At 43.9% G+C, this 15,421-nt stretch overlaps 1 protein-coding gene across 1 annotated transcript; it reads left to right on the top strand.

The window, feature by feature from the left end:
• Positions 1 to 1,719: 1,719 nt before the first annotated feature.
• Positions 1,720 to 12,788, top strand: FAM162A (family with sequence similarity 162 member A). The gene is made up of 4 exons (XM_081845714.1): positions 1,720 to 1,874; positions 4,264 to 4,366; positions 9,732 to 9,840; positions 12,118 to 12,788. The coding sequence occupies exons 1-4, from the start codon at positions 1,808 to 1,810 to the stop codon at positions 12,211 to 12,213; spliced, it is 375 nt and encodes a 124-aa protein (XP_081701840.1). The 5' UTR covers positions 1,720 to 1,807; the 3' UTR covers positions 12,214 to 12,788.
• The last annotated feature ends 2,633 nt before the right edge of the window (positions 12,789 to 15,421 follow it).

Genomic DNA, 15,421 nt, shown 5'->3' with positions numbered 1-15,421 from the left:
AACATTCAGGGTGAGACATGGGTGGAACTGTGGTCTAAACCACAGAGCCTAGGACTTGCCGATCAGAAGGTCGGCGGTTTGAATCCCCGCAATGACAGGGTGAGCTCCCGTTGCTCGGTCCCTGCTCCTGCCAACCTAGCAGTTCAAAAGCACATCAAAGTGCAAGTAGTTAAATAGGTACCGATCCAGTGGGAAGGTAAACAGCATTTCCGTGTGCTGCTCTGGTTCACCAGAAGCAGCTTAGTCATGCTGGCCACATGACTCGGAAGCTGTACGCCGGCTCCCTTGGCCAGTAAAGCAAGATGAGCGCCGCAACCCCAGAGTCGGCCACATCAGGACCTAATGGTCGGGGTCCCTTTACCTTTACCTAAATATTGATTTGTGTTTGACTTATGGCAGGCCAAATAGTTCATCACTAAAAATGTTTTAAGAGCGCCTGACCAACTCAACTAGCTGGGAAAACCTAGTCTGTGGCTCATTTTTGACACTTTCAAAAATGTGCAGCTTTTTTTGAGACTGATGGACATGTTGGGGACTGAAATCGGGAAGGGGGCATGGGTGGAATAGAAATTGGGAATTTAAAGGGTACATAATTATAACTTCTTTTGTTTTTGTCTCTTTTTTGTTTGCATGAGAGTTGGGAAATTCGTGGAAGGGAATTCTGGTCGACCTTAGGGAAATGTTTTAAGAATAAGTATTGATATTGATATATAAGATTGGATGAGAGATAAGATTGGATAAAGTAAAAGTGGTTTTTAAAATAAACTAAATTACCTAAATGAGAAGATTAAACAAAAATGAACTGAGGAAATGGATGAAAGATAGAACGTAAAATAATAACATATTAAAATAAACTATTAAGTTAAAAAAAAATAAGGTGAAAGGACTTGCTGAAATAAAAATTTGAACTTGAATACAGAAATGGGAGGTGTGAGGAGGTCAAGAAAATAAGTAAAGGGAAATTGATTATGTAAGGGATTAAATTTGGTTTTTTTTCTTTTATCTTTTTTAATGATTGTATTTTTCTTTTTTTCTGTGCTTTTCTGTTTTTTATTTTTCTTTTCTTGCTTTTTGTGTCGTATTATGTATTTTTTTTCTTTTTTTTCTCTGTAATCTTGAAAACTTTGAATAAATATTATTATTTTAAAAAAATGAATGTGCGGCTTTTTCTGCTTTCTCCTCTTAGTGTTTTGAACAACCCACTAGATACTTTGGTAATGACTTAAGTGTGAGATGGCTACTGATTTTGTTTGAGTACCCAAAACCATATCTTTTCCAGTTGTGACCTTATGGAACCCATCAGGGTACCTTCTGATGAGCTTTCTCCCCCACAGGATTTTGTTGCTGTGGCTCTTATTAAATTTTCCAAAAAGAAACAAAAGCAAATGCAGTCAGAGAATCCTCAAGGGCAGGCTTTGGGTAACAGGTTGTCCTGGGCGAGCACAAAAATTGGCACCCCTCACCCAAATAGGTCATTGTTCTTCCTACTGCTTTGTGGCCCCTCCGCTTGGCACCTGGTGCAGGTGAACTGCCTGCACCATCTCGAATCCGGCGCTGTCGTACTTCTACCAGCACATCTTGCAGAGTTCAGTGGCGCTTTCCCTCTTAAATTCACTGTTTTGCTCAAGGACCTGAAGCCGAGAGTAGGGTCTTCTGCATTGTGTTACGTTTCTCTCTTTATGCTGCAACTTTTTCTAAGGTGTCACCTTTCTCCCCCCCCCCCTTCCTCCTCCCAAGTGTAGTTGTTAGGATTTTGGACAAACGTCTTCCTTCTGCCCTGCGTGCAAGTGGAGGACCATGCCGGTTCATGAACAGGAGGCTGTGCAGCAAAACCCAAGCAGAGAACGTGCAGAAGCCAAAACCCCAGGCTTCAGGTAAACCAGAATTATCTTCGTGCTTGATTGGTAATATGGTGTTTCATGGAATCTGCTTCCCAAGTATTTGTGTGTAGGGTAGTAGCTTTACCCTTTGTGTAAATAACTGCATTTTGATGACCCGTCATTGACTACTACGTACAAATTCATTTCTTTCTTTTCTGCCATGTTTGGTTGTGCTGGAAAGAGCTGGGCATATAACTATAGGTTCCAACAGCATGCCTGGAAATCCAACATGTGTATTTGCATGTGACCGCCTCTGGTACTGATTGGTAGTTTTTAAATTGTTTTATATGCATGCCCCAAATCAGATTTCTTTTTCCAGTATCTGAAAGAATGGGGGCATATCCACAAGTGTGCATGTAGCCCATCAACACTGAAGGAGAAGGTATAGTGCAATGGGAAGTAGTTGTTGACTGGAAATTAGGACAGTGAATGAACCCCGTGCATTCTCTGTATTGAGGATCTTATTTTCTTCGTTAAATTTGTGCAATTTAAAAATGAGGAAGTAGTTCCATGTACATTGTATGCAATTACAGATAGGTAGCCGTGTTGGTCTGCCATAGTCAAAACAAAATAAAAAAATTCCTTCCAGTAGCACCTTAAAGACCAACTAAGTTAGTTCTAGGTATGAGCTTTAGTTGGTCTTTAAGGTGCTACTGGAAGGAATTTTTTTATTTTATTGTATGCAATGTGTGTGCTAGCTTTACCTTCATGTGGTGACTTGCTGTTTGTTTTCCTTTCCATATAAACTTTTGACTAACCTTCCTTTATATGGCTATGTTTGCTTAACTATGTATGCTACCATATTTTGCAAGCCAAAGTCCATATGTGAGACTTGCTGAAATCAGGCCTTGTCTGTCTAAAGGGTTTGGGTGACTAAGGCTGCAATCCTAACCCAATTTACCTGGTAGTAAGCCCTACTTCTGAGTTGACAGGCAGCCACTAAGGCAGGCATCCCCAAAGTCGGCCCTCCAGATGTTTTGGGACTACAGTTCCCATCATCCCTGACCACTGGTCCAGTTAGCTAGGGATAATGGGAGTTGTAGTCCCAAAACATCTGGAGGGCCGAGTTTGGGGATGCCTGCACTAAGGCCTTGGAAGTGGTTGATCATTAGTAAATGAAGGTGTCTTTGTGTAGGAAGGTAGATAGCTTGAAGATACTTCTGCCTATATTTTCTGAGCTTGTTACTGTATAGAAGCATTAAATCCTTTAATCTCCAGTTGCACCTTTGCCTTTCCCACTGTTTAGCATTTGGGACCAGCTGCCCCCCCACCACACACTTTTTTTTGGCAGATAGACACTCATGAATAGGGAATGGGACATAATTGTTGTGTTCAAACATACTGGTTGGTATGAGCTGAAGAATTTTCACCTTATCAGCAGTCTGAAATGCAGATAGCTTGCTACTGGTATTTTAAGCTCCTAAACCCCCATGGCCAAGACTCTTTAATTCTTTAATCATTCAGAAGTGGCTCAGTGTGCAAAAGTGTTTCATCTAAATGCAGGGAAAAAACCCCATAGGGCTCAAAACCATAGTTGGTAGGATCAGGACTAGCAATAAGTAGAGCTAGCCTACACTCTTGCAGACATGTACATACATGACACCCCCTCCTCGCAGAGGAGACAGGCGCCATCCTTTTATCTCCCCTGCACACAGCTGAGAAGAGGGTGATCCAGAGTCCCAGTACTTACTACACTGCTGGCTTGTTTCCCGATCAGCCGAGTGGGGAGAGATTGTGTAATCCCAGCCCATATCTCTCCTCTGCCACTGCTAAGATGACCAGGAATAGCTGAGCAGTGGATAAGTTTCAGGTACCTTGATGAATGAAGCCAAGTTCCTCTGCCCCTCTCTTTTCCCAACAGGAAAGGTCAGGGACAAGATAAGCGAACTAGGCTGAAGCTTCTGTATTGGCTTCTGTATTGGTCACCAAGAAAGTGAATCCACTTCCTCTTCAGCCAGTAATAATAATAATTATGCCTGGTTCCCTGTAACCTCACTTCTCGCAGGGAGGGAACCGCCAGAAGGCCCTCGGAGCTGGACCTCAGTGTCTGGGCTGAACGATGGGGGTGGAGACTCTCCTTCAGGTATACTGGACCGAGGTCGTTTAGGGCTTTCAAGGTCAGCAGCAACACTTTGAATTGTGCTCGGAAACTCAGCACAGAGCTGATCAGGCTGGTGAAGCAATGACAGAGAGCTCTGCTTTGCCATCCTGATTGGTGGAGCAGGGACTCTGAGGAGAGTCCAGATGAAGGCCTGCGGGGGCCCGAGGCTCCCCATACCTCAAGTCATTGGCTGTGCTGCAAGAGATTGCTATCTCGATTCCACCTTTTGGATAAGATGTTTGGTTCTCACGCGCTGCATTTTCTCTTCCCTGCTTTCTACAGCCTCTTTCAAAGTTCCAGGACACAAGCCCAGTGACTGGGACAAGAAGTTGTTGCTATGGACGGGCCGTTTCAAGAAAGAAGAGGATATACCAGAAACAGTGTCGTAAGTCTGAGTTTCACAAACCAAGCATTTAAAAACCCGCTTCAAACTGTACTTCCAGTGTAGCTAAAATGACTCTCTCCATATTTGACTCCAGTAATTATTTCATGCTAAAGCTGGGATATGCCCTTCGCAAAGGAATAAAGATAATATTCTTTTATCTCCACCACCCATTTTTGTTAATCAGTGAAATGCAGATAGCTGTTACAGCAAGATGTTCAAATTATTATTGGCTGCGTTCATACACAACACAATAAGTCATGGCTTGTTTTAACCACGTCTTATTCAACAAACTGTAGGTTGTCTCATAGGCAGGAAAGCAAGCCGCAGCTTGGGTCGTCAGCTTGTTTTCCAGCTACTCTTCCCTCGCACATCTGTAGCTTGGTGAAGGATAGGGGAACTATACAGACTGTGGCGAAGCAAGACTGTTTGGTTTGAACATAACGCCAAACAGTAGATCTTGTAAGTTAACAACAAATATTGGCTCCGCATTATGGTTTGTTGCTAGAAAACAGACCTAGTTTGGGTTGGGTGTGGATGTTCAAACAAGCCATACTCTGGGAAAGCAAACCACGGCTTAGCATTAAGCGCAAACCAGGCTAAAACTGCCATTTGCATAATTCTGGTTGTAATTTTTGGTGACATTCAGAGAATCCAGAATATATAAAAGATGAGTGATCGCGGGTATGTGGATTAGGAGGTGTAATGTGGCTTGGCTACATTTTAATCCCATCAGAAGTAGTCATGTGCAAGCTACGCTCTGACTGAGGGTTCTGAAATTCTCCTTGGAGACTTATTTCTTTGTCTTTCCCTCTGCCAACGTCTAGAATACCAGTTTGTTACACAGAGATGAACAGAGGCAGCCTGTTTTTTCACTGTGCGTCATTCAGTGAGCATAAGGTGTAGGCTGGTTTCTAGGCCTGAGCCCCTTGAGCACTGTCCATCTTGGGGTTCTGAGCTTTCAGTAGATACAGGCTGGATAAAATTGGTGTCCATCTGACCTGTATCAAAGCCTTTTCCAGACTATGTTAGTTTTACACGGAGCAGTGAAGCATTTCAGAGAGCCTCGCCTTCCTGTGCTGCGTGGGTCTGTGTGCTGTTTGACTACGTGTCTCAAGGAAATCCTATCAACAAAGAATATTATTGGGCTTGCAGATAATAATAATAATAATAATAATAATAATAATAATAATAATAATTTATTTATTTATATCTATTATTATTATTATTATTATTATTATTATTATTATTATTATTATCAATATTATTAATATTCCGCCCATCTGGCTGGGCTTCCCCAGCCACTCTGGGCGGCTTCCAACAAAACACTAAAATACAATAACCTATTAAACATTAAAAGCTTCCCTAAGCAGGGCTGCCTTTAGATGTCTTCTAAAAGTTTGGTAGTTATTTTTCCCTTTGACATCTGGTGGGAGGGCGTTCCACAGGGCGGGCACCACTACCAAGAAGGCCCTCTGCCTGGTTCCCTGTAACTTGGCTTCTCGCAGTGAGGGAACCGCCAGAAGGCCCTCAGCGCTGGACCTCAGTGTCCGGGCAGAACGATGGAGGTGGAGACGTTCTTTCAGATATACAGGGCTGAGGCCGTCTAGGGCTTTAAAGGTCAGCACCAACACTTTGAATTGTGCTCGGAAACGTACTGGGAGCCAATGTAGGTCTTTCAAGACTGGTGTTATATGGTCTGGCGGCCGCTCCCAGTCACCAGTCTAGCTGCCGCATTCTGGATTAATTGTAGTTTCCGAGTCACCTTCAAAGGTAGCCCTGGAGGCTTTTTCTAGCAGTATTTTGGATTTCTGGGATGCCAACATAAGTAAATGTAAGCATCACTGAGTTAACTGCACAAATCTGTGATTATATTGTTGAAATTGGTGACAAAGGAGAACATCAGGAGAGGCATGGGTACATGTTTAACGGTGCTAGTTTACATACATTGGATGGATGGATGGAGTTGATGCTGTTTTGAATTGTTCCAAACTTCCTTCGCCACTAGCCAGATTACAAAGATACTATCAACGTGTACAAAAGGAGTTTCTAAAGGAAAAGCTGAGCCCTTGAATATGCTTTTAAAGCAGAAGATACTACTGTGTCCTTTCCTTTAGCAGATCAAGATGATCAGGTGACAGCAAAAACTGCAAGGTTTTTAGTGGGGGCAATTAGAATAAGATCTATTATACTTCCAAAATGTATTTTGCATAGTTAAGTTTTTACCTCTGTCTTCAGTCTTTTATTTTATTGCTATGGCTAGTGGCTGATGCAAATAAAGATTCTCCTGATTCTCCTTAAATAATAATTTAAAAAATGGTAGGTAACCAAGACTCTGGGAAGGAAAGTTTTCAAACGAATAGTGTGTTTGTAGTTAAATTGTGTGTTTGTCGTTGAATAGTGTGTTTGTAGTTGAATTGTGCTCGGAAACGTACTGGGAGCCAGTGTAGGTCTTTCAAGACCGGTGTTATATGGTCTTGGCGGCCTCTCCCAGTCACCAGTCTAGCTGCCGCATTCTGGATTAATTGTAGTTTCCAGGTCACCTTCAAAGGTAGCCCCACGTAGAGCGCATTGCAGTAGTCCAAGCGGGAGATAACCAGAGCATGCACCACTCTGGCGAGACAGTCTGTGGGCAAGTAGGGTCTCAGCCTGCGTACCAGGCAGAGTGCTTTTGTAGCTTCCTATCATATGTTCTTTGTAGTAGTAGTCACCCAGTGTGAAAAATAGTAGCGTTGGGCCTCTGCAAGGCTGATCAAGGGATCCAGACACTCAAAGCTTGCTGCTTGTTTTCAGCTGTGTCGAAGAGCAAAGCAATTGGCAGCAGCTGCCAGAAGCAACTGACTTTGAAATGTGATTACATTATCAGCTCTGTTTCCAGAAGTTACTGACTCTGTCATGCATGTTACTGATTCCACCAAATAACTACTCAAATGGCAAACTCTTAATGAAATTGTAGAAACAGGCACAATGACAGATTCGGGCAGAATAGATTGCACAGAGCTTCCCAGGCTTTTGTGTCAGCTCTTCCTTGATACAGTTCTGGACCAAGAATTATTTTGCAGATGGGCTTTTAGGGTTGAGTGCTTAAAAAGCTGCAAAGATTTTGTGGGAACCCTGTTAGGTATATAGTGAGGGTGCTGAAGCACTAACCCAAATATTCTGAGATTTTGTCAGCTGTTTGCTTATTATCTTATTGAACATTTTTTCACACTGTTGACAGAGGTGATGACCACATGTTGGCTTGGAAAGGCAACATTAGAAATGTTTCCTCTCATAGGTTCTTTCCAGTTTTGACTTAATTGTGGTAGCAAGTTCCGCAGTTTAACTATGTGCTGTGTGAAGAGGTTTGGCCAAAATATTTCACCGTCCAGCTTCATTGGATGACCCTGGGCTCTAGAACCCTGGATGACCCTTCTCTCTAGAACCCAGGTAAGAGTCTAGAATCCTGGGTTCTAGAGAGAAAAGTATCTCTGTACCCACTTTCTTCTTTCTGTGCATCATTTTACATAGCTTTGTGGTGTTCCCCTTTACTTTTTTTTCCAAACTAAAAAGCCCCAAATGTTGTAACCTTTGCTCATTTTGATTGCCATCTTCTCAACCTTTTCCAGCTTTGCAATATCCTTTTGTGGGGTGAGGTGACCAGAAATGTAGACAGTTCAGTCACACCATAGATTTGTACAATGGTACTGGCTGTTTTATTTTCTGCTCCTTTCTTCATGACTCCTAGCATGGAATTCGCCTTCCTCACAGCTGCCACAAATTGGGTTATCTGCCATGACCCAAGAACCTTTTTGTAGTGACTCCCAGCTTAGATCCTATCAGTTAGATAGACCCCTCTGGTGAAGTTGAGGGTTGCTGCTGTTGTTTCCCCCCAGTATAAATCACTTTACATTAGCTTACATTGAATGGCATTTTCCATTTGCCCCTTCACTCAGACCTTCTCAAGCTCCTCTGTGTCATTAGTTGTTGGTAGATCATATGGGGACATCCTTGCGCACTAGGAATCGGGTTGTGTTGGCCTTTCTATTATGGCTGCCGAGTGACGACACTGTCTTTAATATGGAATAAACCATGGAAGAGAGACACAACCATCAGGAGGGGACCATACAGACATTTCTTCACTGTCAGAAGATCTCTTTTCTTCAGAAGTCCCACACTGTCTTTCTCTCTGCCTGGTCAGGTCCATTCAAGGGTTGATTTTAGGAGTGATATGCATCGTGCAAGTATTCCTTTCCCCTTCTCTTTACCTTGCTTTGCAGCATCTGTGTGAAGATTAAGCTCCTGAGCACTTGGCTCCTCCTCCTCCTAGTGTCTGCTAGTTTTTCGCCCTCCCTCAGAAGAGAAGGGACCTGTTGGTCCTTTTGAAGGCCAGAGTTGTGCCCTACCTCGTTCTAGGTCCTACCTCTGCATGCCTCCCAATTCTGCTCTCCTGGTCTAAAGACTTCAAAAGCAGCCAATTAGGACTGGGCCAAGCCGGCAGTTCTGCCTGAATAAGAAAAAAAACAAACCGGACACTTTTAACCCAAGCTCTAGGGCAGGGGTCGGCAACCTGCGGCCCATGGGCCGCAGGCAGCCCTCAGTGGTCGTTTAAACGCCCCCCGAGCTGTTTTAATATGCTGAGTTGGCGAAAATGATAAGATTAGATACGAAAAAGTAACAAAGTTTGAAGAGGAGTGGAGTAAATTTGTTGTGTATATACGGAATAACTGTAGAAGTTTAAAAACTGTAGCAGGGTTAACTTAAATCTTGTGATGTGGATGGAATGTAAATAAGAATATGTAAGAGTGGATGTTAATTTGTGAAAGCCGAAGCAGGGAAGGAAGGAAGTCCGAGCGCGACAAAGCGCAGGGTAAATAAGAAAACACTATGATGCTGGATGCAAGAGTTTATGCAAGAGTTTATGTTTTATTTGACTTTGTTTTTGGAAATTTGACTTAGGTTTTTATTTGTTTTTGCTTTTGAAAATCTAATAAAAAGTATTTTTTACAAAAAAATTAACGGCCCCCGAGCCGAGCCACCTGCTCGATGAGCCCCCCTCGCACTGTGCTAAACCGGTGCAGTGTGGAGCGGGGACTCGGTTCCGCGGTGCCAGAAATCATGTTTGTGCATGTGCAGGCACCAAAGATCGTGGACACGATCCAGCCCATCTCCGTGGGAGTGAACCAGCCCAGGCAAGGTAAACCTTGCCGGCCCCTGCTCTAGGGGTTATGTAGTCCCCAGAATGGTACAATAAAGGGTTTTGCCTTATGGCTTAGCAGCCTTTAACTAGATTCTTTCTTTGATATCCCCCCATTAACAAGATGGTCAAGGCAGTGGCTTGACAATGCTAATCCATGATAATTAATTTAGGATAATTCGTTCTTTAAAGGTTTGAGATGGTTGATGCGGCGAGGAACAAGATGCGTGTGAAGATCAGCTACGTAATGATTGCCTTGACAATCATGGGCTGCATATTGATGGTCATTCTGGGGAAGCGGGTGAGTACAAAAGAGCTAAGAGGCTGGCAATAGCGTGGGGGGGAAAGACCTAATGGACCAGCCTAACCTCTCAGGAACAGCAATTGCATTGTGGGAATACTGCAGCAGGGAAAACATAGGTGGTTGTATTTTTAATAAAGTAAATGGAAGGATAAACTATAGTTTACCTAAGAGATGGGGGACGGGAGAGAGGAAGAAAGAGGGAATTAGAATCAAAGTCAGGGTAGGATAGGCATGAGAATGGGAATTTCCCCAAATGTGGAATTCAGTGCCTTATCAGCAGTTTATGTCAATAGCTCTGTAGGAGATTGCTTATAGTTTTCATAAAAAATATACTGTAATGTTAGCTGGAAACTGCAATATGGAGAGGAATTTGTTTTGTTTTGAATATGGAGAGGGTTACTCTTTTCTGCCTTTTCTTGAAAGCTCTGCTATTATCTGTTAGGCTCTTAAGGTGAGCAGGAGAGGATATACCGTAAATTTCGCTCCATAACACGCAGATTTTTCCTCCTAGAAAGTAAGGGGAAATGTCTGTGCGTGTTATGGAGCGAATGCCTACAGATGGGGGGAATCTGCTGCAGTTGTGAGCAGTCCGTGGCTTGCTTTGAAACAGCAAAGCGGGTGTAAGCGGCTCCTGTCAGCGAGCCGAGCCGGGAGGAGGGAGAGAAGCAGAGCGGGCTTGGCTGCTTTAAAAAAACCCGTCCTCTATGTTCCTCTCTCCTCCCCACAGAGCTGCTAAGTAGCAGCGAAGCTTTTCAGCCAGCCTAGCCGGGAGGAGGGAGAGAAGCAGAGCGGGGTTGGCTGCTTTTAAAAAAAACCGTACTCTCTGTCCCTGCCTGCAGTTTTTTGCTGTCCGATTTTGGATTAGCCACTGTAGGGGCTGTGTGTGTGTGTGCTTGAGCTATAGTTCTCCTCCTCCTGCTTCCCCTTCGCTCTCCCTGCGCCCCTGCACTCTCCCTCCGACTTTAGAATTGACACTCTGTGTCTGTGTGTGTGAGAGAGAGGGCTCCTTCTCCTCCTCCTGCTTCCCTTCACTCTCCCTGCGCTGTCCCTCCGACTTTAGAATTGACACTCTGTGTGTGTGTGTGTGAGAGAGAGAGGGCTCCTTCTCCTCCTCCTGCTTCCCGTCACTCTCCCTGCGCTGTCCCTCCGACTTTAGAATTGACACTCTGTGTGTGTGTGTGTGAGAGAGAGAGGGCTCCTTCTCCTCCTCCTGCTTCCCGTCACTCTCCCTGCGCTGTCCCTCCGACTTTAGAATTGACACTCTGTGTGTCTCTGTGTGTGTGAGGGCTCCTTCTCCTTCTCTTGCTTCCCCTTCACTCCCCCAGCGCCCTGCGACTTTAGGGCCAGTTCCCTCTCTGCGTGTGTGTGTGTTTTGACCTCACTGCGCTTGTTGGGGGAGAGTGTTGGTCGCAATTTTTCTTGATTTGTCTCAGAGTGGTTACTATCATGGTTTCCTTGCCGGGGAGGAGGGAGAGACGCAGAGCCTGCTTGTTCTAAAGGAGCAAAGCTGGAGAGGAGCCTCTCCTGCATTATCAGCAGCATCCTTCTCCACACCCCCCACACAAGCTCCTTGTCCCTTGAGTTCTTTTCCTTCCCTCCCCACTTAAAACGTGGTTACAAAGCACGGATCCACATGGATCCTCAGGATTTTTGCACTAGGTCACCCCAAATTCACCATCAGATCACATAGCATATCCATGGCTACAGCCTGCACCAAAACACACACGCACCCACTGTTTCATGGGGTCGCAATGGCGCAAAAACGTGGTTACAAAGCATGGATCCACATGGATCCTCAGGATTTTTGCATTGGGCTACCCCAAACTCACCGTCAGATCACATGTCTGTGACCACAGCATGAACCACAAAAATCATATATCCACTGTTTCATTTAGAATATTTTTTTCTTGTTTTCCTCCTCTAAAAACTATGTGCGTGTTATGGTCAGGTGCGTGTTATAGAGCGAAAAATACGGTATATGGGGGCTCTTCGTCCTGTTATCATTACTTGTTTCCTGAAATAAAGAAATTAACCTGTCTGACATAGAACCAAACAGTCTGGGTTCAAGTCTTGTAGTCCTTCAAGTAGTGCAGAGTCTTCCATTGAGTGGTCATGTCATAAGTCCTGGAGTCTAGAAAGTCTTTCAAGTCTTCATACAGCAAACCCGCAACTTACTTATGGGTTACATTCCAGGAATCACACCTAAATCCAAAATAATGTATAGTCACATGGTTACTTTTCTTACATGCTTCTGTGGTCTCCTCTTTGCTGCAGGCTGTTGAGAGGCACGAATCCCTGACGAGCCAGAATCTGGAGAAAAAAGCTCGCTGGAGAGAGGAGGCGGCCCAGAGTGTCTCTGCCAAACCATAGTCAAGAGGAAGGACAATACTACAGAAGGCACGAGATGTATTGTTGTCTTTTAATTATAGAGGAGGAGGAGGAGGGGCTTGAGGGAAGGCATATTCATTAGTCAAGGGTTGCTTCCGAGCTTCCAGAAAATAAAATTATTTTGTGGTAATCCTATGAAGATTTCATATTTTGGTAGTATCCAGTAACTATTCAGTTTCAAAGAAAGCTAAATACAGTATCCAATTCCGTTCAGTTACTGTATGTATTAAAATATTCATTGCACCTTCTGTATTGGTCGATAGGCTTGTTGAAGCAAGGTATTGAATTCACCGTGAGTGACTAATAGCATACATAGGAATCTCTCTCTCTCTCTACACACACACACACACACACACGCACACACACACACGGTGGTAGCACAGATATCTTAATGGTGTGTGACCTAACGCTTTGAAACAGTAGTAATGGAATGTAGACGCTACCTCTTGCTCTCATATCTACCAGCCGTGAATGTTTTGGGATGCTAATATCTGTAATAATTCTGGCTTTCTGTTCTGTTGATATCATCCTAAAACCTTGGATTCTAAACTTCATAATCTCTGGCATCTTCATTATTTCAGGATATAACTGGCATATGTGATTCTGCTCCAGTGCAGAACAAGTGCTCAGAACACAAAACTCATACATTGGAGTTGACAGGGTGCCTAATTCAAAAGTCTTTGATAAACACAGGGAAGTTCGGAGTTCAGAAAGTCTGGCTATGCATGAATAGACAGGCCTTTGCCCTGAGGATCATGCACTCCAAATCCAACACACAGGATAGCACTAAAAGGAGATACTATTCAGGACTTCAATCCTATGCCCACTTACATGGGTGTGATACCCTAATGGCTTCAAGGAAGTATTCACAATTTTGGGGATAAAATGGTGGACTGTGGAACCCACAGGAAAATTGGCAAGGGTCCTTGGAACACTTTCCTAACACTACTCTCTGGGATTAGTTGCTGATGTAGGAACAGAAACACTATAAAAGTGTGTTCCTGGTACCTAGCAATCTCCTTAAAACTGGCATCAAAAGCTGCAGAAAAATACTTATACTGTCATACCTTGATTCTCAAATGTAATTGGTTCCAGAATTTCGTTCAACTTCTGAAAGCGTTTGAAAACCAAGGTGTGGCTTCCGATTGGCTGCAGGAGCTTCCTGTACTCAATTGGAAGCAGCGTTGGGATGTTCAGCTTCCAAAAGACATTTACAAACCTGAACACTCACTTCTGGGGTTGCGGCGTTCGGGAGCCAAAATGTACGAGCACCAAAGCATTCGAGAACCAAGTATGACTGTACTCACTCTTCCCAGGGCTTGATCAGTCTGAATAAGGCCAATTCCAAAAACCAGGCTTGGTCCCACACTGAAATGGGCCTATATAATCAGCATCATCCACGATTACCTTCAGTTGCTCTGCTGTTACCCTCTTGACCAATGATGGGGCATTTGCAACTTGTCAGTCACCATCTGGTCCAGGTTTGACTTCTTGAAGAAATGGGCGCACTGATGCCTCTCTCTAAGAGCAACAGAGTCCACAAAACAATGCTAGGCATGGCACAGACACGCCGTAAGATGCCACAACCATTGCATCAAGATCATTCCAAAGACAAGTGTTTTCATCCTCGAAAGTGCTGCCCAAACATGTCAAAGTGGGACTTGGATAGATCCTCCAGGGTCAGCAGCGGCCATATGGGTACTTGATGCAAGGGAGGCAGTGCAGTATGATTTTGCAGTGCTCACCATCATATGGTAGGTGCAGTTATGCACTCAAACCACTGTCCATTATACCAGTATAGGTAAATAATTCCATGTAGGTAAGCAACAGCTACAGCAAAGATGTAGCACAAACCACTCTTTCAGTTTGGGTCTACTTAGCCTTGCCACCATGCATAGGTAAAGAGACCCATGACCGTTAGGTCCAGTCGCGGACGACTCTGGGGTTGCAGCGCTCATCTCACTTTACTGGCTGAGGGAGCCGGCGTACAGCTTCCGGGTCATGTGGCCAGCATGAAAAAGCCGCTTCTGGCGAACCAGAGCAGCGCATGGAAATGCCATTTACTTTCCCGCCTATTTATCTACTTCACTTTGACATGTTTTCGAACTGCTAAGTTGGCAGGAGCTGGGACCGAGCAACGGGAGCTCACCCTGTCGGGATTCGAACCACCGACCTTCTATCGGCAAGCGCTAGGCTCAGTGGTCTAACCCACAGCGCCACCTGTGTCCCTTGCATACTAGTGCTCAAATGACACAGGCTTTCTGTTGTTGAAAAGTTGTGATATGATTTGGCAACAACAGAGACGCCAAGGGAAGGGGTTATGGATCATTAATGGCCCCTCGCCTGTCTTTCCTCCATAAAGCACTGTGCATAGAAGCACATGCAGCATAGAATCATAGAACTATAGAGTTGGAAGGGGCCACAAAGGTCGTCTAGTCCAACCCCCTGCAATGCAGGAAAAGTTTGCCCAATGTAGGGTGTGAATCCACAATCTTGAGATCAAGGCCAAATAAAAATGGGGTTGTATGGAGTGTAGGTTGTAAAAAGCACAATTTGTTATGCTGCGCATCATTGCTGATCACAAGGCATGCCTTGGTCTGTAATTTACTAGCTTTGTGGAGCTTGAGCCAACATGAGATGACCTTTAACCAGCAGGGTTTTAAAAAATAATTGAATTACGCAATTCAGGAGGTCTCTTATCTCTCCTTCCACCCCATCCCCCACCTACTGGTTGTCAAAAAATACTACTGATGCCCTATGCAGACAATATGGGCCTCATTCCATTTCCCCAATTGATTGTTATTAGCATTTGTTTGCTGTTATATGCCAAGCAAAAGGGGGGGGGTCCTCCAAGCAACATAAAATGATAAAATAGAAACAAGTAAAATTAATTAGAAACCACATTGAGAAAAGAGACTTAAAACACGAAGATTCTTAAAAGTGCTCATCCAACAACACAAATGTACCCCCCTCCTGTGTTCCCATCACAGGATAGGCTAAAATAGCACACAAAGGTTTTTTCTGAAGTGTAGGTAATCCAGATACTTTATGAAATATTGTGCATTGTATAAATTTTTATTGTGCATTTTTGGTCTCATTTTATCTTGCACACTGCTCTGATGGCTTGTGATTTATAAATAATCTGAATCAGTAATTTATAAATATGTAAAATAAAAGCCTATCAATAAAA

The sequence above is a fragment of the Podarcis erhardii genome (assembly GCF_964252035.2).
Source record: "Podarcis erhardii genome assembly, chromosome: 17".
Taxonomy (NCBI): Eukaryota; Metazoa; Chordata; class Lepidosauria; order Squamata; family Lacertidae; genus Podarcis; species Podarcis erhardii.
Note: the sequence above shows the minus strand (reverse complement) of the source record. Positions and strands in the feature narration are given on the sequence as shown.